The 24,209-nt window shown below is 49.8% G+C and overlaps 1 protein-coding gene across 1 annotated transcript in view; it reads left to right on the plus strand.

Moving 5' to 3' along the window:
- COL4A6 (collagen type IV alpha 6 chain) overlaps positions 1-24,209 on the plus strand; it is a 294,347-nt gene that overhangs the window by 90,345 nt on the left and 179,793 nt on the right. Inside the window, exon 3 of the mRNA XM_054996028.1 lies at positions 5,808-5,891. Within this exon, the coding sequence (XP_054852003.1) occupies positions 5,808-5,891 (84 nt within the window). The remainder of the gene's footprint in view (positions 1-5,807; positions 5,892-24,209) is intronic.

The following is a 24,209-nucleotide window of genomic DNA, read 5'->3' on the forward strand; positions in this document are numbered from 1 at the left end:
GCCAGCCCACCTTCTCCCGCTGATCACCTAGAGCCAAGCTAGAAGTGATGAATGACACTTGCCTGGCAAGTGAACAGACTCACATGTATTCCTCCCTGTTCACTTGCCATTCACTTGTGCTCCACTTGATCAAGTGGAGTGCAAGTGGAGTGCAAGTGAACAGGGAGGAATACATGTGAGTGTTCATTTGCCAGGCAAGTGTCATTCGTCACTTGTAGCTTGGCTCAGAGTGATCCCCAGGCAGAGGCACAGATTGCTGGGAGATTGCCTGCCGTAAGTGGGCATCTGGCAAGCCTAGGTGTGTTAAGGGAACATTTATTTGCTTTTGTTTGCCTGGCAACCTTAAACCTACAAGAGTGCTTGTTTGTTTGTTTACTTTGGTGCCAGAACCTCCCATTTAGGATGTCTTTCTTTTCATGAGAAGAGCTCCAAGCCATTTTTTATACCTTTTGACTTTTTTGCTTTGTAATCTTTAAAAACTTTGCTGGGGTTCTTTTTACGCCTCGGATCCAGTGACTGATCTAGGCAGCTCCTCTTTGCAATAAAAGGGGCGTGAGCAGGAGAATTAGAAGGAGAAGGGGAATGACTTGGGCCCTTCTTGAGTAAAGGTGAGCCCTCAAAAGACAGATTGGTGGCAGCGGTTTACCAAACACCTGCCCGCCCAAGGTTTAAACAGGGTGGGCGAGAAGGAAACAAAAGGGAGGAGGAGGGCCAGGCAGTCTGCAGCCCAGGAAGGGGGCTTTGTGGCTGATTTCCCCCCCACCCCCCACCCCCGCTTCCATGACAGTCATAGGTGTAACTCTGCGTTGTTAACATAATTTTAAAGTTCAGAAGTCAGTGACTGGCGTAGTTATCTCTTCTTTCCCACCCATCCAGCTAATTTCCATGTGTTTAAGGGTGCCCTGTATATGCAAACTATAAATATATGCTCCTGAATGTGTAATCCAGTACTTTGGGGAACTGAAGGGGTCCCAAACTGTGCTGGCAGCTTCCTTTGCTTGCTTGGGTATGTGTGTTAAGCTCCCGTCAACGTGGAGTCCCTGAATGCATAGGGGTTGCGGGCAAGGCCGACAGCTTTTTCTCCTTCCTGTTCCTCCAAGTCTTCAGTTGCCACATGAATACCCAAAGAGGCTGGTGGACATTTTAAAATTTAGGACCCACCTGAGTCTACTGGGTTTATATTTTCCAAAAGCCTGAAAGGTGGGGAGAAAGGTGTAAGAGCCTCTAGCAGCTGTATAGTATGTGGCAGAACCTTGGTTATTTTGTCATGATGGACCCAGCTGAATGTAAAGAAGAACAAATAGAAAGAAAGGTAGGCCAGGCTAGAGGTTGGTAAGTGGCACTGCGTCCCTGCAGGGTTGCGAGAGGAGGTTGCCCGGGGGCAGTGACTCAGCAAAAGGCCTGAAATCTTGGAAGGATCTGATTCTAAATTAATCATATGGCTGTAATCCAGAGATGCCATCGAGCTTCCAGCTCTAAGTGAGCGAGCCCCTGAAGAGACAGTAGCATAATTGTTCACAGGTCCAGCTTCGGCATTACGTTTTCCGTCACAGGAAGCACATTTCAAAGGGTTCCTGGGGAAGAATACATGCCGACAGGGCAATCGGAGCCAAAGAGGAGGATCCTGAGCATTCTCCGCCTGTGTTCCTTCGCTGAAAGAATCACTGTGGCGCTTCCTTGGGGGGAAATGTTGCATTTTGGGAGACCCATGAGATTAAAAATTGGGATAAACAATTCATTTCTTCAGCTGTTTGATCCGTATGTTGGCAAAGATAAAGCTACTGAAAAATGCAGAAAGCAAGACATTGGTGATTAATATCCTATGACCAATGTCCTTTTCTTCTAAGGATAGGTACAGATCTTAGCTTTGGTTAACAGTCTCCAGATTTTACTTGTAGTCCGGATTTTTAGCCATCTCCAGTCCCTGGTTTGGTCTGGTAAATGGAAAGGAAAAAGGGTGTTGATGTTGAGGCTGTATGAGAGTGCAAAAGAGATCTCGTTAACCATTTCGTTAAAGAAAAAGTCAGGTTTCATCTTTTTCAGTCTAAGGATTAGCTGTTTATTTCAAAAGATGAAATTCAGTGTATCAAATCAGTTGGAAGCATCGCTCAGCTAAATACACAGATGTACTTATACACACACACATACGCACATGACATTCCAGGTATTATTTTTTAATTTTGTTTTGTTTTCTGCTGCTGTAAAGTCCATTAAAACTTTTAAAGCAATCAAGAATAATCAAACCGCAGCATAAAAATATAAACTGCTAATCAAGCAAGGTAGTTAAAAGACAATTAAACAGCTTCAGCAATAGCATGATTTCAGCAAAGCACAAATCCAATGTTAGCAGGAAGCCTGGATGGAAGAAAAATATTTTTTTTACCCGGTGCTTAAGTTTTGTCTGAGGGAAGGTAGCAGCACCATCCCCTCTTCCCCTTCCTTGGATTGCCAGTTGCTTCACTTCAGAAGGAACACGCTGCAGAGCTTTAGATGCCAATGTCAGTTGGTGGGCAGATTGATACAAGAGAAGGCGGCTCTTCTAGTGTCCCTGGCCATGTAAGGATTTAATGGTAAGAACCAACACTCTGAATTGTGCTTAGAAATGAATTAGTAGCCAGTGCTGATTTTAAAGATGAGCATGGTATGTGTTTTCTAACTCATGCCGTATTTTGTACCTTTTGAAGCTCCCTTATAGCCATCAAAGGCAGTCCAATTTTATAAAGCAGCTCAACCATCACTTGGGCATAGTTTCAATTAACATGCAAGTATTTGGGCCCAAAACCTGGGATACCAGCTAGGAGACTTTGAAAATGGCATGCATCAGTTTAAAGCACATGGCTGTTTTCTATTTAAGTAATTTGGGACTATCAGATGTCAACTCTTTCCCGTAAATAAAATACTTGTGACATGTAACACCTGGTCTTCCGCCAGCTGGCTCCAGTGTACTTCCTCCTCTTCTCAGGTTTCTTTCATTCACATGTGAGGAGAATGACCTGTTCATAAAGAGAAAGGAAACTTAAAAATATTGTGTGAACATGACATTTTTTCAGGAAACATCAATCTGTTTCAAAGTAATAGCTTGTGTTAATATCTGCCCCACCCTGGTTTAAATACAGTTGAACAACTTCCATTGCAATAGGATGAGGCACTTCTGAGATATTTATATGCACAAGAAGATAGTTTGGAAGTGAAGTAAATTAGGAAGGAAAGTGAATCCATGCAACTTAGCCTCCTGCTATCTGCAGGGCAAGTTCTCCCAGCAAATTCTGGAACTTTCTGATCATGGGCAGATTTCATTTTAGATAATGAGAGCAACAGAAAGCCAAGAGTTGTGTGTGTTTTAAAAGGAAGATCTTTGGAAGAGACTTTAAAGGCCAATGCTTGGATGAAACTTTAGCATAAGTCAAATCCTCTTGGGCAAAGAGATTTCTTTCCTAACCAGAGGGTTTGACCTGAAATTTCAGGATTTCAGATTTCTTCCTTTGATCTCAAGGTGAGGGGTCAAAAGTAGAGATGGGCACGAATCGAATTACGACCCAAAAAAACCCACGAACCAGGCCAGTTTCCAGGGAAATGGCCATATAAACTTTTCCTGCCGCTTGCCGCTGCGGCCATTTGAGGGGTGCGAAGGGCGTTTTCGGCCTCCGCTGCCACTCTGTGGGCCTGCGCAGTGGTGGAAGAGGCCAAAAATGGCCTTCCCACCCCTCATGGGAAGAGGGGGAGGACATCATTGGCCCGCAGGGTGGCTGGGCAAGTTAAGTGTGGGGCCGGGGCTGGGGGTAGGGGCTGGGGTTTGGGCCGTTTAAAGGGACCTGCCACTTGCAAGCAGCAGGTCCCTTTAAACTATCAGCTGGCAGGCAGTGGGGGGGATTCCCCCTGCCTGTCAGCTGATAGTTTAAAGGGACCTGCCCCTTGCAAGGCAGGACAGGGCCCTTTAAACTGTCAAATGTCTCTTTCCCTGCTGCTGCTAAGCAGCAGGAAAGGGGCATTTAAACCCCACAAACCACGAATCACAAAGTGGTCCGTGAATTTGCCCCAGTTCATGCCAGTTCGTAGTTCATAAAAACCCACGAACCACGAACCTCATGGTTCGGTTTTTTTGTGGTTCGTGCCCATCTCTAGTCAGAAGACGGAGGGAGGCTATTTTCTGCTCTGCTTGAGAGCTTTGACAACTTTTGCTTTTCACTTTGCCCCTCCCCCCAGTCCTAGATTGTCGAAAAAAATAATCCATGCCATACTTTTATTAGGGTCCACTCAATGACACATAACTGTGCAAGTTTTCAAGTTCACCAAAAATTCTGTAACCTTACAGTTGGATTAGTGCAACTCACTCTACTGCTGTAGGGCTGCCCGTGGAAACAACTTGGAAACTATAACTGGTTCAGAGTATTGCCAGGGGCGAGCCACTGAGGAGATGCATTGTCCTTGAAACAACTACACCGGATGCCTGTCTGTTTCTGAGCTCAATTCAAGGTACCTTTAAAGGCCTTCACAGCCTGGGACCCGCATATCTAATGGGCTCTTTCCTTCCATATATCCCTGTGCGTCAAATATGGTCTTCAGGTAGCCATGTGTTAATGGTGCCCTCTCTTAGGGTGGTCCGTCTGGCATTGACTAGAGCTTGGGCCCTTTCCTTTGTGGCTCTTGCTGTGTGGAATGGGCTCCCTGAAGAGGGGAGGGGAGCCTCCACCTCAGAGATCTTCAGGAGGTGCTACAAGGCACCTTGCCAGGGCCTTTGAGGGCGTTTGTAGCAAGCATCTTTCAGGGGGGAAGGGGGGAAGTTGAGGGGTTGTTATTTTATTTTGGTTTTAGCCATAAATGTTTTTAATCTACTATTGTAAGCCAATTTGAACCACAAGGAAAAGCAAGGTAGAAATGATTAAAGAAAGATTCCAGCATATGGTGGATGTTCTGAAACTCAGAGAAGATTCAGGTTTCAGGCTTTTCCCCAGACCTCACCTGGCTCCATCCCCTGGCAGTCCTGGCTTCAGCTTTTAGTTTCCAGGCATTGTCATTGAATCTGGAGATCTGAGCCTCAAGAGACCAGAGATCCCGAGGAGTTAGCCATGTTAGTCTGTAGTTGTTAAATAGTAAAGAGTCCAGTAGCACCTTTAAGACTAATCAACTTTATTGTAGCATAAGCTTTCAAGAACCACAGCTGTCTTCGTCAGATGCAAGAGAACAGGCTATTCCGAACATAGATGTGGTTAATCTGTGTAAACAGAATGCAAATGAAGCAGGAAAAGCTTGTATGCGTGTTGAGCATATATCTGTTACAGAGCAACAGAGCATAATTTGGCCACTCAGATCTGAAACTCCAGTTCCTTTCAATGCGCGTTTGAGCATTAGAAACACTGCTGCTGCTACCAAGGGTTGATGAGGAGGGGGGTGTATTCTGACAGTTTATAAAGCAGGGTTACCGGTAGTGCATGCATTCATGTCCTGCAGTCATCTAGTGATGGATTTTTAAAAACTTTATCACAGGACGTTCATTTCAAGTCCTTTGTGATACCACACAAGCTAAAAAGTATCAAATCCATCAAATCCTGCATGAAAATGGCTTTTCAAAAATGGTGGATGACAAATGGTTATCTCTGGTTAGCATGTCTAGTGTAACAGAATATTTGCCAGGTTTTTTAAAAGCTACAACTTGTGGTTTTGCTCTCCAGTAAATTTCAAAGAAGTCCTCAAGTGTGTGGTGATTTTGTCCAAGTGGCAATGACATGAACCATTTCTCAGTGCTGTATAAATGGAAGATTCAAATGTTTGCTCAATCTTTCTCTCCCCCCCCCATCTTCTTTTAACAGGGTGGAAAGAAATTTTATCATGGACCATGCGGGGGTCGCGACTGCAGCGCCGGCTGCAAATGCTTTCCGGAGAAAGGTGCTCGGGTAAGTGGGTGCCTTGAGTCGGTGAAGCGAACCAGTCCTCGGGCGTCTTATCTCTGCTGTCCTTCTTTTAAGGCAAACAAAGTCAATAAGCTTAAGACTCAGTCTGCTGACTTGGTAAGGCAGGAGAAGTGAAAGGGAACAGCTGCGTCAGCACACTGGCCTCGGGGAGGCTCTGACGCCTCTGGGAAGATTGTACTGCTGTAGCCTCTACAAGGCTTTACCAAAGCCAGCCTTATAACAGAAAAGAAAAAGTGGGTGTCCATGTCCCTACATCAGAAGGGCAGTATTAAGTACAGTAAATCTGCAAACTAGGCAGATTAATCCACTGAAAAAATCTTTGATCGGGTTTAACAAAGAGTAAAGAGAGAGTATCGGGTTTAACAAGGCAGCAGACTTTTTTTTTAAGTCAATTTTTACTGCCATGTACCCTACCTTGTGTTCTCCCTTGTGTTTCCCGCAGCAGGGCATATTTGCTCCTCCAATCCTAAATTATTGGGATGGATCCTGCAGTCTTTGAGCATGAGGACTACATATCCTTCCCTTGCTCCTTTACACCTAACAGCCCATTCTGATCCCAGGAAAGTTTATTTCAGGGGTCACTGGATCTGTGTGGATAGATCACCACAGGAGTCAGGAAGGGCCATAGATCAAGGGAAGGGCATCTGTTTGGTGTGTAGAAGGTCCAAAGTACAACCCCTGGCATCTCCAGTGGAAATGGGAAAGACCTCTGCCTGGAGCTGCTACCAGTTCGAGTAGAGAATACTGGCCTTGATGGACCAAGGGTCTGATTAAAAGCCAAGCTGCAAGAGACGAATTACATGAGGAGGAGCATGTGAAGGGCAATGTTCGCTGGGAAGCTGAGTTTTAAAAGAGATCGGAAGGCTTTGTTAATTTCCCTATCTACAGAGCCAGGGAGATCGCTGCTCAGAGGGTTTGTTAATTTCCTCTTTGCCTCCCAAAGGCTGTGTCAGTTTTACCTCCCCTTCTAAGAGGCAAAGAGGAAATAAATAAACCCTCTGAGCAGGATCTCCCTGGCTCTATAGAGAGGAGAAATTGACAAAGCCTTCCAATCTCTTTTAAAACTCAGCTTCCCGGCTAACATTGCAACTCCCTTCACGTGCTCCTCCTCGTGTAATTCATCTCTTGTAGCTTAGCTCTTAGTCTAAGATAGTTTCATGTGTCCATGTGCTCTCTTCCCTGTTGCAGCCTCCTAAGCCAAGAGGAATCCACAATACTGGGACTACTAAGCTGAGGGGACCAAGGGAAGGATCTACATCCCTCACTCCCTTTTGCTGATGGATCAGGGTATCCACCACCGTTTTTATTAAACTGGTTACAACTTATATGATTGGCTGATAATTCTTTAATCTGATGATAGTCTTAATCATTTTTAACAGTCAAAAGCCATTGTCCCTTTTCTCCCCTTTTTGCAGATTAGCAGTGGTTTCTCCCCCACCCCTTGTTTGTGGTGGGGGTACCCTGCTAGTGGCCAGTAGGTGGATTCAGTGTCGGTTTATGATGCCCTCAAATCTTAGATTTGACTCACTCAGGGCCATAGGCAACGAGCCATGGGCCAAGAGGCAAGAGCGTTTTGGCTCATTCCAAAGATTCTCACCTCTGACCTTGCCCGGGCTAAATACAGGTAACAGAGGGACCCACATGTTGTTCTGCTAGCAAAGAGATATTCCCAACTATCTAAATCCCTTGTTGCTAGTATGGTTGATGGATAGCCTGTTAGCTTATATTGGGTCCGATGTACTACTATAGGAATGACAAGTTACTGTTAACTCTGTTTTGTACTTCTTCCTACTAAGCCTTATGATTTTAATTATCTCTGTGTATTTTGTTTTAATTGATATTTTCGGGATTTTAATCTGTATAGTGAATAATTGAATTGATTGGTTTTTTAAAACGTTGCTTTCTAAGGCTTTCAGCAATGATTATCTTAAAAAAAACAATTTAAAAATGAATATATGTTTCTTCCTTGGGCCTTTCTCAGAAGCATGTCTGTCATGTCTTTGGATGTTGAGTGTTCAGACATAGGTAGTATAATGGTTAAGAGCATGAGCTGTTTTGGAGAACACCTCTTCAGACTCTCCCAGCTAGTATGAGCCCATGGGATGGTCTTAGACAAGTCATTGCTTTTCAGCCTCTGTAATCTATCTATCTATATATAAAGACAAGTGTCCTGACTGACTCATCAGCGCCCAGCCCAAACCCCTGGACCTAGAAACGTGAAATTTGGGCAGGACGTTCCTTTTGTGATATAGAGGCTCACTAAGAAGGGATTTTAAGAACCGGCCTCTAAGGGGGTAAAAAGGGGTAAAATGTGTTTTCCCATAGGGATACAGCTTCCCTGTGTGGCTGGCAGGGTGCTCCCCCCCCGCAACTGCCAACTCAGCCTCCCTGAGGTTATTTGCATATTGGCCTTGATTGGTCATCATCCCAATATTCTAAACAGTATGCAGGACACATGCAGTACTCAGGACACATTCAGTGACTCCCTGAGGTAAAAATACACCTCCCACTCTGCCCCTCTAGGATTGCCAGTCTTCCTGTGGGGCCTGGCTTTCCTGTGTGGCTGGCAGGCTGATGGGTGAGCCGTGGAACTCTGTGTTTTGAGGTAAAAATCAGGCAAAGGAAACTGCAGACAGTTGAAGAAAGACAGTACAAGACTCCTGAATAGGGATTTTATATGAAAGTCAGTATGGCAGCTGAGTTTTTAAATGTTCATTGGGAGACGGTGCACGACCTTTCTAGGGGCCATTTCGATGGGAGTCTCTCACATAAACCTGCCGAAATGCCCACCACACCACCCCTCCCTCAGTCCAACTCCACTTCACACCTCTTGCAGCCATCACCTCTTACTGCTGCCGAGAAGCCTTCTGACAGATGTCGTGCAAGATACACTGATGCTAAAAAGAGTAAGCAACTTAGAGATGTGGCAAGGAAATATGCACGTCCTGCTCCTGTGGTGCACCAAGCAGCAGTGGCCAAGTACCAGCAAGATCACCCCAAGGTGCTCAGAGTGGCAGAGTCTCTCTATGAGCAAAGCAATCCTGGAAGACAAGTAGAGAGGCGCTCACTTCCATGGAAGGTCAAGGCTCACTCAGGCACGGCAGATGATCCTTCACTACCTTCAGGCTGCCTCTTGACCTCATCCATGCACATCCCTGTTCAGCATCTCAAAACAAAGCAACATGGCCCAAGTGCTGTGGAACTGTAAGCTCATTGTTTGGGATGAGAGTACCATGGCACACAAGGGGTGTTTTGAGGCACTAAGCATAACCCTAAAAGATGTCAGGGGCAATGAGAGAGTGATGGGGGAGTCACCGTGCTGCTGGCTGGAGACTTCTGGCAGACTTTGCCAGCAGTCCCAAGGGGAGCTGACGAGGTTACCGTGTGTGTCAAGGTGTCGTATCTGTGGCCCCTCATCAGGAAACTCTCACTAAGAAAGAACATGAGGGTCCACTTGAGAGGCGCGGGGTCTGCTGGGGAATTCTCTGAACTCCTACTACAAATAGAGGATAGAGAGTATCCTGAGTCCAAGGGAAAGGTGACCATCCTTGCAGACCGGGGCACAGTAGTGACGACCCCAGCAGACCTAACAGCCATGATATACCCTGATATCGTCACTATCACGGAAAAGCCCATGGCCTGGCTGTGAAAGCCAGGCCATGGGCTTTCTGACCCCCAAGATCGACAAGGCTGCCATCATTAATGAAACACAACTTAACTCATTCAAAATGGAGTACAGATCTGTGGACTCAGTGCTGCAAATGGATGATGCAGTCCACTACCTTGTGGAGTTCCTCAACATGTTCAACCCTCCTGGCTTTCCAGCCCACAAGCTTCTCCTCAAAGTGGGGGCTCCAATGATGTTGCTTCGTAACCTCAACCCACCCAAACTCTGCAGTGGCACCAGACTGCGAGTGAAAGCCCTCCACAGGAACATCATCAAGGCCACATTGTTCACCGGTAATGCTCAGGGGGAGTTGGTGTTCATACCACGCATACCACTCATACCATCAGAGAACTTGTTTGAGTTCAAGAGACTGCAGTTCCCCCTCAAGGCCTGCTTTGCTATGACGATCATCAAGTCCCAGGGGCAGACACTGGAGGTGGCAGGGATTGACTTGAGGGAGGGCTGCTTCTCACATGGGCAGTTCTACGTGGCCTGCTGCAGAGTGAGCTCACCCAGCACCCTTTTGATCCTAGCACCAGAGGGGAAAACCACCAATGCGGTCTACAAAGAGGTCCTTCAGTAGAAAAAACCCTGGTTGTATGTATTTTTTACTTTATTTATTGCACTGCAATCTTTTCCTTTTAAAATCTCTTCATGTTACATTTCAAAATTCACTTCCTCGGTTTTCAGCATCAATGCCAGGGCTTTTTTTCTGGGAAAAGAGGTGGTGGAACTCAGTGGTGGAACTCATGACCGCACAATGATGTCACTTTGGGTCAGCTGGGAAAAGAGTGTTTTTTAAAGTTTAAATCACCTAGGGAAAAATGTTCACATGGCCGGTGGCCCCACCCCCTGATCTCCAGACAGAGGGGAGTTTAGATTGCCCTCCGCACCGCAGCGCGGAGGGCAATCTAAACTCCCCTCTGTCTGGAGATCAGGGGGTGGGCCCACTGGCCATGTGACCATTTTCAAGAGGTGCCGGACCTCCATTCCACCACGTTCCAGCTGAAAAAAAGCCCTGATCAACACACTTCACTTTATTCAAACACCTTTGTGAAGCTCAGGTACTATGCTATTATACTTCAAAACCAACTCAACCTGCCCCCCTCAAACCAAAAAAATGTTACATACACATAAGTATTATAACTGGATTTAAAGTAGTTAAATACTGTAGCAAAGCACAGGTATCAAGCTAGTCTAGACAAGATCCTGCACTGGGCAGGGGGTTGGACTAGATGGTCTGTATGGCCCCTTCCAACTCTATGATTCTATGATTCTACAAGTGTCCTGGCTGACTCATCATTGCCCAGCCCAAGCCCCTGGACCTAGAAACATGAAATTTGGGGAGAACATTCTTTTCATGATGTAAACACCAACTAAGAAGGGATTTTAAGAAATTCACCCCCAAAGAGTGAATTCCCTGTGTGGCTGGCAGGTTGCTGATTGCTTGCGCCCCTGCCCACTGCCAGCTCGGCCACTGTTCCCTGATTGGGCCAGCCTTTCAAGGTCATTTGCAAATGTGGGCGGATTGGGTCTCACAACATTCCACCCCCCCCTCTCTCTCTCTCTCTCTCTCACACACACACACACACACACACACACACACACACCCCCCGAGACAGTTGGAACACAGAGATCATTTGCATGTGCAGCCTGATTGGTCCTCCCCCCTCCCCACATTCTAAACAGTCTGCCATTGCTCTTGGGAGTCATTGAATGTTTCCTGAGGTCCAATGGACCTCCCAGTCTTCCCCTCAAAGTTCACTAGGGTTGCCAACTCAACCCCCCCCCCATAAACCAAAAAATGTTATGTACCCATAAGTATTATAACTAAATCCAGTTATAATACTTATGGGTACGTAGCTTGATACCCACGCTTTGCTATGTTTTTAACTACTTTAAAAAGTAGTTAAAGACATAGCAAAGTGTAGGTATCAAGCTAGTGTGAAAATAATGAAACCTTTCTGTGTATGGATTACAATATATCTGATTTATTAATTACTGTTAAGTGTTCGCAGCATGCCATCAAAGACTCATTAGAAAAAGTATCAGTTTCTGCCAGAGGGAGCTTATAGTTGTTAAATGTTGACAGTGGGGAAACTTTCAAAGCCCCTTTTGACTTCCAGAAAGATTATTCCTGGAGTCACATGACCTTGTGATCGAACAGCCATGCACTTTGAGAGGTAGCAGTGAAGAGGGCGTAGGAGTTGAAATCACCCGTTCCTTAGTTTTATTTCCTTCCCCTTTTTCACTGCAGCCCCCTCACCTGTATGGCCTCTTGTTTACATGGGTCCCACAACTCTCAGAAGCATCCTCCCATGAGCCGAAAGGGACTGCAGCAGGAGAAATGGAGAGGAACATGGGAAAAATCAGTGCTCCATGGCTCTTGGCTGGATACAACCGCTATATTTTTAAAAAATCAAGTCAAGCATTTTAATGTCAGGTAGATGACTACAGACTACTTGTGAATTTTCCGGTGTTGATGTGTATAAAATCTCAAAAAGGAAGCACCCATAATATCTGTCAGTGACCCAAACCAAACGCACGGTCAGCTGCTCGGACTGTGATGTGGTCCTTGGGCAGTTTGGAGCATCGTCTTTGTGTCTTTTTACCATTTCTGGAGTTCGGCCAGATTGTTTGGACTGAGTGCAGTACTGTTGACCTTGCAGCTCAAAGTCTTGGTTTCCCTTTTGTTAACATGTCACAAAAGCTTTAGACTGTTTTCATTGCTGACCTGGGAACTTGGATGAACTTTATTTCTTACTGGAGCAAAAACTAGGCATTGCTTTAAAAAAAAAGTACTCTGCATAACACAGGCCTGTTGATGGAAAATTACCTAGATGTGTAGAAATTCTGCAAATGAGGAGAGGTGGCCTCCGTAGCAGTATGCCAGCAAGTGACATGTCCATATTTTCTACCACCTCAAGATTTGCAATCACTAATGGAAATTAGAATCTCCAGCAATAAAGAGTGTGCTTGAGCCCTTGTGGCTAGACCAAACTGGACATGGATTGGAGCATGGACCTTTAGATAGCAATGCCATTTTAAAGCAATTTAAAAATGCCATGAGGGCCCAGTCCTGTTCAGGTCTAAAGTACAGAAAGCTGGCCTGCTCTTGTCCCCACCCTCCATGTCTTTTCAAGTGCCAAAATAGCTCTGAGGGAGAGAACCACGCCTCACTTCAGGGCCAGTCAGGATCGTGCCCTCACAACATTTTTAAATTGCTTTAAAATAGTAGTGGAGTCCATGGGTCTAACTTGTGAATGTCATCTCATCTAGTTGGCCCTTAAAGTATCATTCTAGCATCAAAGAGGCTGAGGTTCAAATACTCACTCTGCCATAAAATTTGCTGGGTGACCTTGGATGACCTTCTCTCTTAGCCTACACTAGCTCACAGCTTCGTTTTGAGAGCAAAATGGAGTAGAGGAAAGCCATGTAGGCTGCCCTGAAGTCCTTGGAGGAAGGGTAGAATTAAAAAGTACTAGATAGGTATACATTAGAGATGGGCATGAATCAAAATACGAAGCAAAACTCATCATGAACTGGGCCAGTTTTTGGTTCATGAACCAGTGGTTCGTCAGAGCCCATTTCTGATGAACTGCAACAAACCACTATGATATTTAGAGTGGTCCATTTGGTTTGTTTTTCAGTTCATTGCTGCAGACAGCCTGGCACCGATCAATCTGTTACTTAGGCAATGGCGGGGGGGGGGGGGTTCTTCAGAGATTCTGCCGCATCGGAAGTAATGTACGTACAAACCAAACAAACCAGTTGACAAACCAGGCATGTTCATGGCAGTTCATGGTTCGTGAAATGCAACGAGTCACGAACCGCAACGAACCACCATTTTCCCGGTTTGTGCCCATCTCTAGTTGTACATGAAAGGGTGTTGCAATCTTGGTCTGGTACTGCTCTAGATCTCTGTGGGGGACAGGCAATTAGGACTATTTGATTGTCAGATGTGATACTTACCCATGTACTGAGTGATGGGCTGGCCGGGGAGAAGTCCCAGAAGCAGCTGCAGGGTGAAAAAGTCAGCTGGGAGACGAACTGCCAAGGCAGTGGAGAATGAAGCCTCACGAGCAGCCTCAGAGCTTGAGGAGCCAGCATGGAAGAGCCAGACCCCAGCATGGCCCAAGGAAGAGTATGAGCAGGGTTGGGGCCTCTAATCAGCTGGGTGGCACACCCACTGCCACTCACATGGGAGGCCGGCAGATGCCTGCCCTACTGCATGGGCACCCATGTGAGATGACATCACTGAGGTTGACAAGGCAGAGCCCCCCACCCCCAGGCAGGGAAACCCAAATAGGGCTGCTGCTCAGTGTACAGGGATGGGGTTGTCAGAGCCAGGGGCAGGGTGCTAACCCTGGTGGAGCCTTTAAAACATGGCCAGGGGTACAGCCAAGGAAGAAGAGCCCAGCTCTGACAGGGCAATGGAGGACAAGGCACATGGCAGGGGAGAGAAGGACTGGGTTGGAAGCCCTCCCCTCCTTCCCCGTTTCTGAGGCTTGCTCTCTCCCAGCCTCTTCAAAAGGAACCAGGCTGGAAGCAGCTGAAGCTCCAAGCTCCATCCCTGCAAAAGGAGAGCCTGACACTGATCTATGGAAAATGATGTTGAATATGCCCAAGCATGCCCCCACAACTACTGGTTTCTAGGGATGCCAGTCCTCCGCTCGGGACAGGAGATTCCCCACTCCCACCCTCCACCCCTGCCGCCACTTACCTGGCCAGTGGCGGAGAATGCACCTTCCGGGGGCACACTCCTGCATGCCGCAACAATTTTGCCCCCCAGGAAACGTGGCAGTGCTCGCAGGGCAGCACGTGCCCCCCCCATGATGATGTCATTTCCCAGAAGTGATGTCATCATGCAAGCCAGGAGGATGCACACGCGGTGACGGTAAGGTAGGTGCCAGGCCTCCGACCTCCCATCGGGGAACCTAACAACCCTACCAGTTTCTAAGATAGATGCTAGGCAAGGAGAAGTGGGTGCGTGTATTTATTTTTATGGTTTAGGAAAGTCATCTTTGCGTATAATACTAAAGGTAGCTTTTAGTGCATTTTGTGCTATGTACATATGAGGGGCAAATTATACATTCTATCAAATGCTTTTCAACACAGTTCCAACAGCCTTACCTTTTTAAAAATGAAAAGAAAGCTTCAGATGAGGTAATTTTTAGCCAAAGAGGAGAGGGGTGTTTATATAGCAGTGAATATAACAGTGAACAGAGACACACAACAGATAGTCTCTCTCTGTTTTCAGCTAAACAACCAGTTCTTGCTTGCAAAGGTTTCTGGTAAGCCAAACCCCATTTCTCCAATCCACCAAGGTACGGCGTTCTTCCAATTCACTTCTTGTAAAATGGGATTTTGTTTTTACTAACTGGACAGCACAGTAAGCAGGTTGCAGTTTGCAACTTCAAAGACTCAGCTCTACGGTAACAATATAATCGCAACAATAATGGCAGTTAAATTTAATTCCCTCTTTTACTAGTTAATTTTTCACATACATAATTTCCAAGTACCTGATACAAGGTGATAATAGCCCAGAACATCTTATCCAGGTCACCTGCATACTGCAATATTTCTTTTTCATCTGGAGAATAAGCAGGGCTTTTTTTCAGGGGGAACGCGGTGGAACGGAGTTCCGGAACCTCTTGAAAATGGTCACATGGCCGGTGGCCCCACCCCCTGATCTCCAGACAGAGGGGAGTTGAGATTGCCCTCTGCGCCGCCGAGTGGCGCAGAGGGCAATCTCAACTCCCCTCTGTCTGGAGATCAGGGGGCGGGGCCACCAGCCATGTGACCATTTTTTCTGAGGGCAACCCACTGAGTTCCACCACCTCTTTTCCCAGAAAAAGAGCCCTGAGAATAGGCCTATCTTAACTATCCGGTGTATGAGCATAGCAAGCACATTTTGTGCATGTGTTTTGTTTTCTTTAAGGCAAACAACAACGATATCATGCCACAGTTCAGATCGGCGGTGCAGTGCAGAGGACAGAGTGTAAGCCTTCTGCTAGGGTTGCCAACTCTGAGTTGGGAAAATTCCTGGAGATGTGGGCATGGAGCCTCCAGGCCCAACTGGAGGTTGGCAACCCTACCTTATGGCCATGTGCAGTTTTGATATCACTCCCTCCCCACACAGATGCACTAATGTTTTCCATGAGCAGGAAAAAAGACTGGTAAAGAGAGGCACCTGACTTGTTCCTTTCCACAGCTAATAAGAGCGAGGGAAAAGGACAACTTAATTGGCAAAACTGGAGTGGTGGTGGTGGTAAACCACCCCTTTGCATGCCGTGGTCCTAATCAAAATTTGGTTGAGGTGAGGGTGGCTCAGCTCTTTATTTAACTTTTTAGAAACACTTGGAAATTCTGCTTATGGATCTCATCTAGTTAGGGCCTAAGCTCACCATGGGACCAGAGGGTTGTTTTGTGTGTGTGCAAATCCTTTTTCTGGTCAGTGAGCTTATTACCAAGAAAGTCTTGCGGAGGAGAAAGCAAGAAGCTTTTTCTCCTGACTCCGCTGTTTCAGGAACAGAAGGAGATTACACAGCCTCACCCACACAGCTGGCTTAGCGATGGGCAACCTGCTCTGTCTTCTGTCATTTACTTTAAACACTGCAGAGCTCATTAGGAGAATCTCTCTCATACGCAATTTCCTGAGTCCTGTTGCCTTATCTCTGAAGATGGCCTCTCTAAATATCTCCTAAAGTTGATAAGTGTTGGTTGTCTCCCCCCACCCCACTCCAAGTAAATGCAGATCCTATGAACTTTTCTTTCCCCTCTTCTCAGCCAAATCAGGCTTTTGAGAAAAGGGGGTGGGTGGGGGTCTTGAAAACGTTCCCACTGACTCAGCAATTCATAATAAGATGGCTTCCATCATTATGTTTTGTAGTATTTAGTGTGGCATTGTTCAAGGACTGTTGGCCCAATGAGCAGTATCATTAAAGTAAAGAAAACTTCCATGTCATTGTTTCATTTTTGTCCCTTGCAACGTCCTGTCAGACATATTCACAAGAGCTTCCATTTTGTGTCCACCAAAGCCTTCTTGCTCAGTGGCAAAGTACTTTCTTTGGTGTCAGAGATCCCAGGTTCAGTTCCTAGCATCTCCGGCTGAAAGATCTCAGATGGCAGCTGATGGGAAGACCGTTCTCTGCTGGACATCTTAGAGAGTTGCCACCATTCACAGTGGACAGCCCTGGACTAGAAGCCAGTGGTCCGATACAGTATAAGGCAGCTTCATACGTCTATATGAAATGTATGAAATGTCCATATGAATAGGGTTCTCAGGTGTCTGCCGGTGGTGGGTAAATTCCCAGGGGTTTGCCACCTTGCCTGCTGACCCACCAGTGGTTGGTGGGAGGTGGCAAGCTACCATGAACAGGCACCCCAGGAATGTGCATCATGTGCGTGCTCCCAAGGGGTGTGATGATGTCACCGCTGGAAGTGATGTCGTCATGCCGGCTGCGGGAGCATCCCTGAGCTTCATTTGGGACCATTTTGGGCCCCAAACACGCTGAATCGTCCCCCGCACAGAGCGCGGGAGCACTCCCGTGGCTGGTGCGATGACATCACTTCTGATGGTGAAATCGTTGCACAGGCACTGGAGTGCACATGCCTTTTGTGCGTGCGCAAAGAAGACCTCACTCCCGGCATGAGGTAAGTGCCAGCTCCTCCCCCACTCCTGGTGGGAGGGTATAGGGACCTGGCAACCCTACATATTAAATGAAAAAGACTGTATTCATATGTCAATGTGAATAAAGTTTTTAGAATTGAGCTGCATGTTAATCCTGCTTTTTTGGCAAAACCTGCCCCCCAGAGCAGCTGAACCCAGCACCTCAAATCCAATACAAATATCCATTAAAATGTGATGCAAAACACTGCCTGTGGAAAGCGGTTTTCAGACAGGCCCAAGTCTAGGCCGGACAGCAGTCGGTTAACACTGTGAGGACCCACACTCCTGATCTGTCTTTGACTCTCGGCTGCAGTGTGGTTTCTTTGCTGCCGCGTCACCTTTTTTCAGGGTCCAGCACAACAGAAGGCGCTTCAGCTTCCTTGCTGCCATTTGCTTCCAGCCGGCCTGGCAGAGGTGGGATTTGGGACGCCGTGTGCGAGATGTTTTCTGGTATCCCCTCATAAGTACATGCCCTGTTTTCCTCCTCATGTGTTCTCCACATTTTAAAATAGCCTTTCTCCTATTTTCTCAATTATAAGAAGAAAAATCTTCATTCGGCAGCTGGTTAGAAGAGAAGAAAACCTGGTTATGCAGTGGAAAACTGGCTGTTTTTTTAAAAAAAAAATTGTACAATGCTTTTAAATGTTTTATATGAAATGTTTTAAATGTTTTAATGCTGTTATCCGCCCTGAGCCTGCTTGCGGGGAGGGCAGAATATAAATACGATAAAATAGATAAACCATCCTGACTTTTGAAATCAGCGTTCCCAGTATCTCACATCTCATTTTCATCCATTCTTTGAACTTTTAAATGCAGACTCGGTCGCTACTATTCTTGTTTTTATTTCTTAAAAAGCTGTTTTGATGTGATATGGGAACTTTTTGATAATGCAGGACTTCTAATCCATAACAAATGTTAAGCTTCTCAAAATTTGTCAGTGAGGCTTAACTCTGGCCAATAAAGGGATCAGGGTATCTTTTCCTCCCAAAGGGTAAACATTGAGCAGGGGAGGGAGTAGTACTGTTGTTTTATTTGGGGATGGGATGGTCTTCAAAGTTTAAAAAATCTTGACCATCTGTTAGCTGTTATTTGAAATGGCTTTGGCACTATTTCAGGTGAAAATGAGGTAATAGTAAGTCAAACAAACTCGCTATGCCAATGTTGTTTTTATTAACCACCACTGAGACCTACTCTTTGTTATTTCCAAAACCGGGAACTGCTGCCAAGTGGGGCATTAAGCAATTAGTGTACATTTCCTCTCTCCCACTCAGAACAGTGAGTCCCAACCATTACTTGGACCCGGGTGTGCCTGTATGGTTACATCGCAGCTGTTAACCCCGCCAGACGCAAGGGTGTATGATCAAGACAGGACCTGTATCAGTGTAGGCTGTGGCAACAGTGAATACAAACTTGACGAGTGTTTGTCAAGACGTCTCAAGGGGTTTAGACGCTGCTGGTCTTATCTTGCTTCCAAACATCTGGGAATTTTTGTCATGATGACTCTTCAGGAAAACTCCTTAAGGAGACTGTTTATTGACCCTTTCGTCTGTTAGGGCTTGAAATAAAATTCAAGGTGCTTGGAACCCTCTCTGCAAGCAGCTGGCCTAGCAGTTAACTATTAGCCTACTGCCCCCCCCCCCATGGAACAACTCACCCTCCTCTCAATGGAAGCCCGGTGTGCCAGTAGACACTTTGAAGTTGTGCATACAATACAATTGATGAATGCCTGGCACCTTCACCGCTTTGCTGTCAGGGCTTGCCACCGCTGCCACTGGGCGTGGCACTGGGCGGTCTGCTCCTGACGTCATAGGGGGGCCAGGGATTCTGCAGGACCCTGCTCTGTGGAAGGAGGGGCGGTATACCTCACCCAGACTCCCTCTCAGTCCACTCGCTGGCCTGCTCAACCTGGCCTGCTTACCCTCTGAGTCCTCTTTCACTTCTTCCTCCCAGAGCTCTCCTCCAAACCTCCACGCTTGCATCGCACCGCTCTCACTCCACATCATCACTCCCTACTCACACCCACCACCACAGGGCTCTTCCCAGCCAGCTTTTATAGGGCTTCCTTCTACTGTCCCACCCCTCTTCCAGCCTGGTCTTGGGCTGCACCAAGCAGTCGCAGCTGGGGTAGCTGATCTGGCCCCACTGACCAGCACCAGCTGTGCCTTGTTCCCTGGCTGCCCAGCCTCCCTGCCTTGGCTGATTGCTGAAGGCCTGTCCAGCTGCAGTCCCCTGGCTAGCAGCCCGGCCTGCCTGGCTGAGCTGATGGCTGAAGGTGGGTCCAGCTGCGGCTCCTTGGCTGGTTGCCCAGGGCTTCCTGCAGAGTGCCTCCAATAGCCCCACCTGGAGTGGCTTGGCTTTTGGCAACTCCTGGGCCAGGCTACTATTTTCTAGCTGGGGCGTGGCTTTGGGTTGTTGGGGCTGCTGCTGCTTCTCCTCCTCAGGTAAGGTTTTTGGGTGGGTGACTGCTGGGCCCCCAACCCCTTCTGCCTTGCTTAGTCCCCTTTCCTTCCCCAGGGGAGTGGGACTCGCTGGCCTCCTTCTGTCTCCCCCTGCCTCCTGAGGCTCTGGGCCTTTGCCCCTTGCCCCTGGCACAGGCAGGTTCTGGCTCCATTTGCCCATGGGAGGGGTTGACCTGCTGTCCCCCGGCTGCCCCCTCTGCTTGCCAGTCAGACCGGTTGACCTATTGTCTGCTGGCTGACCAGTTGACCTGCTGTTCCCTCTTGTCAAGTCTGGGGGCTGGGGCTCAGACCCCGGACACACACCCCCACTTGGCTTTGAGTTGTGGGGGTCCGGTTCAGCCTCGAACATGCGGGACATGAAGTCCGCGTCCACATGCCGTGCCCCCTGGCGGTATTTGATGGTGAATTGGAAGGGTAGGAGGGAGAGGTACCACCGCAGCACCCTGGGGTTGTGCGCCTTCATGCGATGGAGCCACTGCAGGGGTGCATGGTCTGTCAGCAGTACAAAGGGGTTGTTGGCCAGGTAGTACTGCAGGGCCCCCACCGCCCACTTGACCGCTAGGGCCTCCCGCTCCACTGTGGCATAGCGCTTCTCGGCGGGCTGGAGCTTCCGGCTTAGGAACAGAATTGGGACATCCACGCCATCCCGCTCCTGGGTCAGCACAGCCCCGAGGCCGGTGTCCGAGGCGTCTGTGGCCAGTGTGAAGGGCTGGTCAAAGTCCGGGTTCCATAGGGCCGTGGCATTGGAGAGGGCTAACCGCAGGTCCTTAAAAGCTGCCTCTAGTTCTGGGGTCCACCGGACTTGGTTGGGCAGCCCCTTCCTTAAGCTGTCCGTCAGGGGCGCCGCTCGGGAGGCAAAGTGGGGGATGAACCGCCCGTAATACCCCAGCAGTCCTAGGAATCGCCGAACCTGCTTCTTGGTCTTGGGCTGTGGGGCGTCGGCTATTGAGGCCACCTTGTCCGGTGGTGGCCTGACTCGTCCTCCCCCGACCACAAAGCCCAGGTATTGGAGTTCCTGGAACCCCAGGTGGCTCTTTTTTGGGTTCGCCCTTAGTCCAGCTCGTTGGAGGGCCCTTAAGACGGCTTCCAGGTGTTGGAGGTGGGTGGGCCAGTCGGGGCTGAAGATAATAATATCATCAATGTACGCCATGGCATACGCCCGGCACTCTCCCAGCACCTGGTCCACCAGCCGCTGAAAGGTGGCTGCTGCCCCATGCAGGCCAAACGGCATCTTCTTGAATTGGAAGAGGCCTTGGGGGGTGGCAAAGGCCGTCTTCTCCCGGTCCTCCGGCCGTACGGGCACCTGCCAGTAGCCCTTTGTTAAATCCAGGGCCGACAGGTAGCAGGCGGACCCCAGGTGGTCCACCAGCACGTCTGCTCGGGGCATGGGGTAGGCGTCGAACTGGGCCACCTTATTCAGTTCACGATAGTCAATGCAAAACCGGGTGGTCCCATCTGGCTTGGGCACCAGGACTATCGGGCTCCTCCAGGCACTTCGTGAGGGTTCGATTACACCCAGCCGGAGCATCTCGTTTGTCTCCTTCTCCACTGCCTTCCACCGCTTCCTGGGGATGGGGCGCCAGGTAGCCCGGGCTGTCTGCCCCGGGCTGGTCGGGATGGCATGTTGAATAAGGCTGGTGCTGCCCGGCCTGCGGGAGAAGACCCCGGTAACCCGTGCACAGAGGTCTCGTAGCTGGGCCCGTTGAGCTGGATCGAGCTGGGGGTCTACCTTGGGCTCTTCGAACTCTGGGGCTTCGGAGGTCCATGGCAGCTCACTGTCAGGAAGCTCCAACGGGTCCTCAGCCACGCCACACTCCTCTTCTGGGCGCTCATGCCACCGCTTCAGGAGATTCACATGCAGGGTCCTCCGCCGACGCCGGCCAACCCCGCACTGGACTTCGTAAGTAGTGGGGCCCAGCACCCTCCGAATCGGGTAGGGGCCCCTCCATGGGTCCCCTTCCTCTCTGGGGAATACCGAGTGGTGCACCAGGACCTTCTCTCCCGCCTGGAAGGCCCTCATCCGTGCACCCCGGTCGTAGGTGGCTTTCTGCTTCGCCTGGGTGCGAGTCAGTCTGCGGTTCGCCTCGGCTTGGGACTGTTGCACCCGGTTACGGAGTTGGCTTATGTACTCCCGTGTGGTGGGCGCAGGGCTGCTGGCCTGGGGCGCCCAGCGTTCTGTCAGCCGGGAGAGCATCCCTCTTGGCTTGCGCCCATACAGCAGCTCGAACGGGCTGAAGCCAGTGGAGGCCTGCGGGGTCTCCCTGAGGGCAAACATGAGTGGGTCGATGTACAGGTCCCACTGATGAGGCTTCTCCCGTGTCATCTTCTTCAGGGCCTCTTTGATGGTCTGGTTCAGCCGCTCTGCCAAACCGTCTGTCTGAGGGTGATAAGCCGAGGTGAACACCTGCCGGATCCCCAAACTCTGGCAGAGTTGGCGCATGGCGGTGGCACGGAACGGGCCTCCTCGATCTGTCAAGATTTCATCCGGCAGCCCCACCATCGCGAAGAACTTGGACAGTGCCCGGACCACCCCCGGGGTCTGCATGGTCCTCAGCGGGATGACCTCAGGGAACCGTGTGGCGTAGTCCACAATCACCAGGGCAAAGCGGTGGCCCCGGGGTGTGCGTGGCAGCGGTCCGATGAAGTCCATCGCGATGCGTTGGAAGGGCGTCCCCATGACGGGTAGTGGGGAGAGGGGGGCCTTCGGTGGGCGGCGGGCTGCCACCCGCTGGCAGGTGGGACACGAGCGGCAGTGGGCCTTCACGTCGGCATTCACGGAGGGCCAGTAGAACTGCTCAAGGATCTTCTTCAGGGTCTTGTGGTGCCCCAGATGCCCGGCCCACGCATGCTCATGGGCCGTGCGGAGGACTTCGGCCCGGTAGGCAGTCGGCACCAATAGCTGGCGGACCTCCCCCTGGCCACTTGGGGCGCGAGCTATGCGAACCCAAACCCCTCCTTGCTTCTCGATGCGCGGGAGCCGTTGGGACCTCCGCTCATCCCGCACTAGCTCCTCCTCACGAGCTGCCGTCTCTCGTAAGCGCTGCAAGGACTCATCTGCCCCTTGGGCGTCACAGAATGGGTGATCGGCCGGGGGCCCAGCTGGGTCTCCAGTCCGTGGTTCTGCTCCTGGTCTGGTGGAGGGACCCTCTCCCGGGTCGTCGGCCTCCTCCACTTGCAGAGCGGTGGCAACTTGGGGGTCTGTCAATTCCCCTGCCACCTTCAGCCGAGACCCGGCGATCCCTGGGGTGTCTCCTCCCAATTTCTTCGCTGCCTGCTGGAGGAGCCTGAAGAACCCCGGGGCATCTCTTCCCAGCAGCATTGGCACGGGTAGGTGAGCTAACTGGGCAACTTCCATTTGGTGGCAGACCCCTAGGTACTCTATCGTGATTAGGGCCGTAGGGTACGGCTGGGTGCAGCCCATCACATCCGTCACCGGTATCCAGCGGTGCACTGGGGTAGCAGCTGGGAGGAGCTGGGGCCGAATTGCTGAGACTGCACTCCCAGAGTCTAACAGGGCTTGTAGGATCAGCCGGCCTATCTTCACGGTGGCGCATAGACTCTGCACCTGCTTGCCAGGCGGTGGGTTATTTTCCCAAACGAGGGCACAAACCCTTGGCAAGGCCTCTGTGAGCGCGCCGGCTTGCAACCGCAGCTCCGCTGTCTGTGCTAGTTCCACTGGAGCGGCTGGGTAGGCTGCCTCCAGCTTTCCCCACATCCTATCCTGGCGTTCCTCCAGCCACAGTCCAAGCTCCGCTGTGGCGGCGGCCTTGGGAGGCCGCCCCTTGACTGGCGCCTGCGTCGGAACGTCTCTCCCCGTACGGGCCACCAACTTGTCAGGGCTTGCCACCGCTGCCACTGGGCGTGGCACTGGGCGGTCTGCTCCTGACGTCATAGGGGGGCCAGGGATTCTGCAGGACCCTGCTCTGTGGAAGGAGGGGCGGTATACCTCACCCAGACTCCCTCTCAGTCCACTCGCTGGCCTGCTCAACCTGGCCTGCTTACCCTCTGAGTCCTCTTTCACTTCTTCCTCCCAGAGCTCTCCTCCAAACCTCCACGCTTGCATCGCACCGCTCTCACTCCACATCATCACTCCCTACTCACACCCACCACCACAGGGCTCTTCCCAGCCAGCTTTTATAGGGCTTCCTTCTACTGTCCCACCCCTCTTCCAGCCTGGTCTTGGGCTGCACCAAGCAGTCGCAGCTGGGGTAGCTGATCTGGCCCCACTGACCAGCACCAGCTGTGCCTTGTTCCCTGGCTGCCCAGCCTCCCTGCCTTGGCTGATTGCTGCAGGCCTGTCCAGCTGCAGTCCCCTGGCTAGCAGCCCGGCCTGCCTGGCTGAGCTGATGGCTGAAGGTGGGTCCAGCTGCGGCTCCTTGGCTGGTTGCCCAGGGCTTCCTGCAGAGTGCCTCCAATAGCCCCACCTGGAGTGGCTTGGCTTTTGGCAACTCCTGGGCCAGGCTACTATTTTCTAGCTGGGGCGTGGCTTTGGGTTGTTGGGG

The sequence above is a fragment of the Eublepharis macularius genome, chromosome 13 (genome assembly GCF_028583425.1).
Source record: "Eublepharis macularius isolate TG4126 chromosome 13, MPM_Emac_v1.0, whole genome shotgun sequence".
NCBI lineage: Eukaryota > Metazoa > Chordata > Lepidosauria > Squamata > Eublepharidae > Eublepharis > Eublepharis macularius.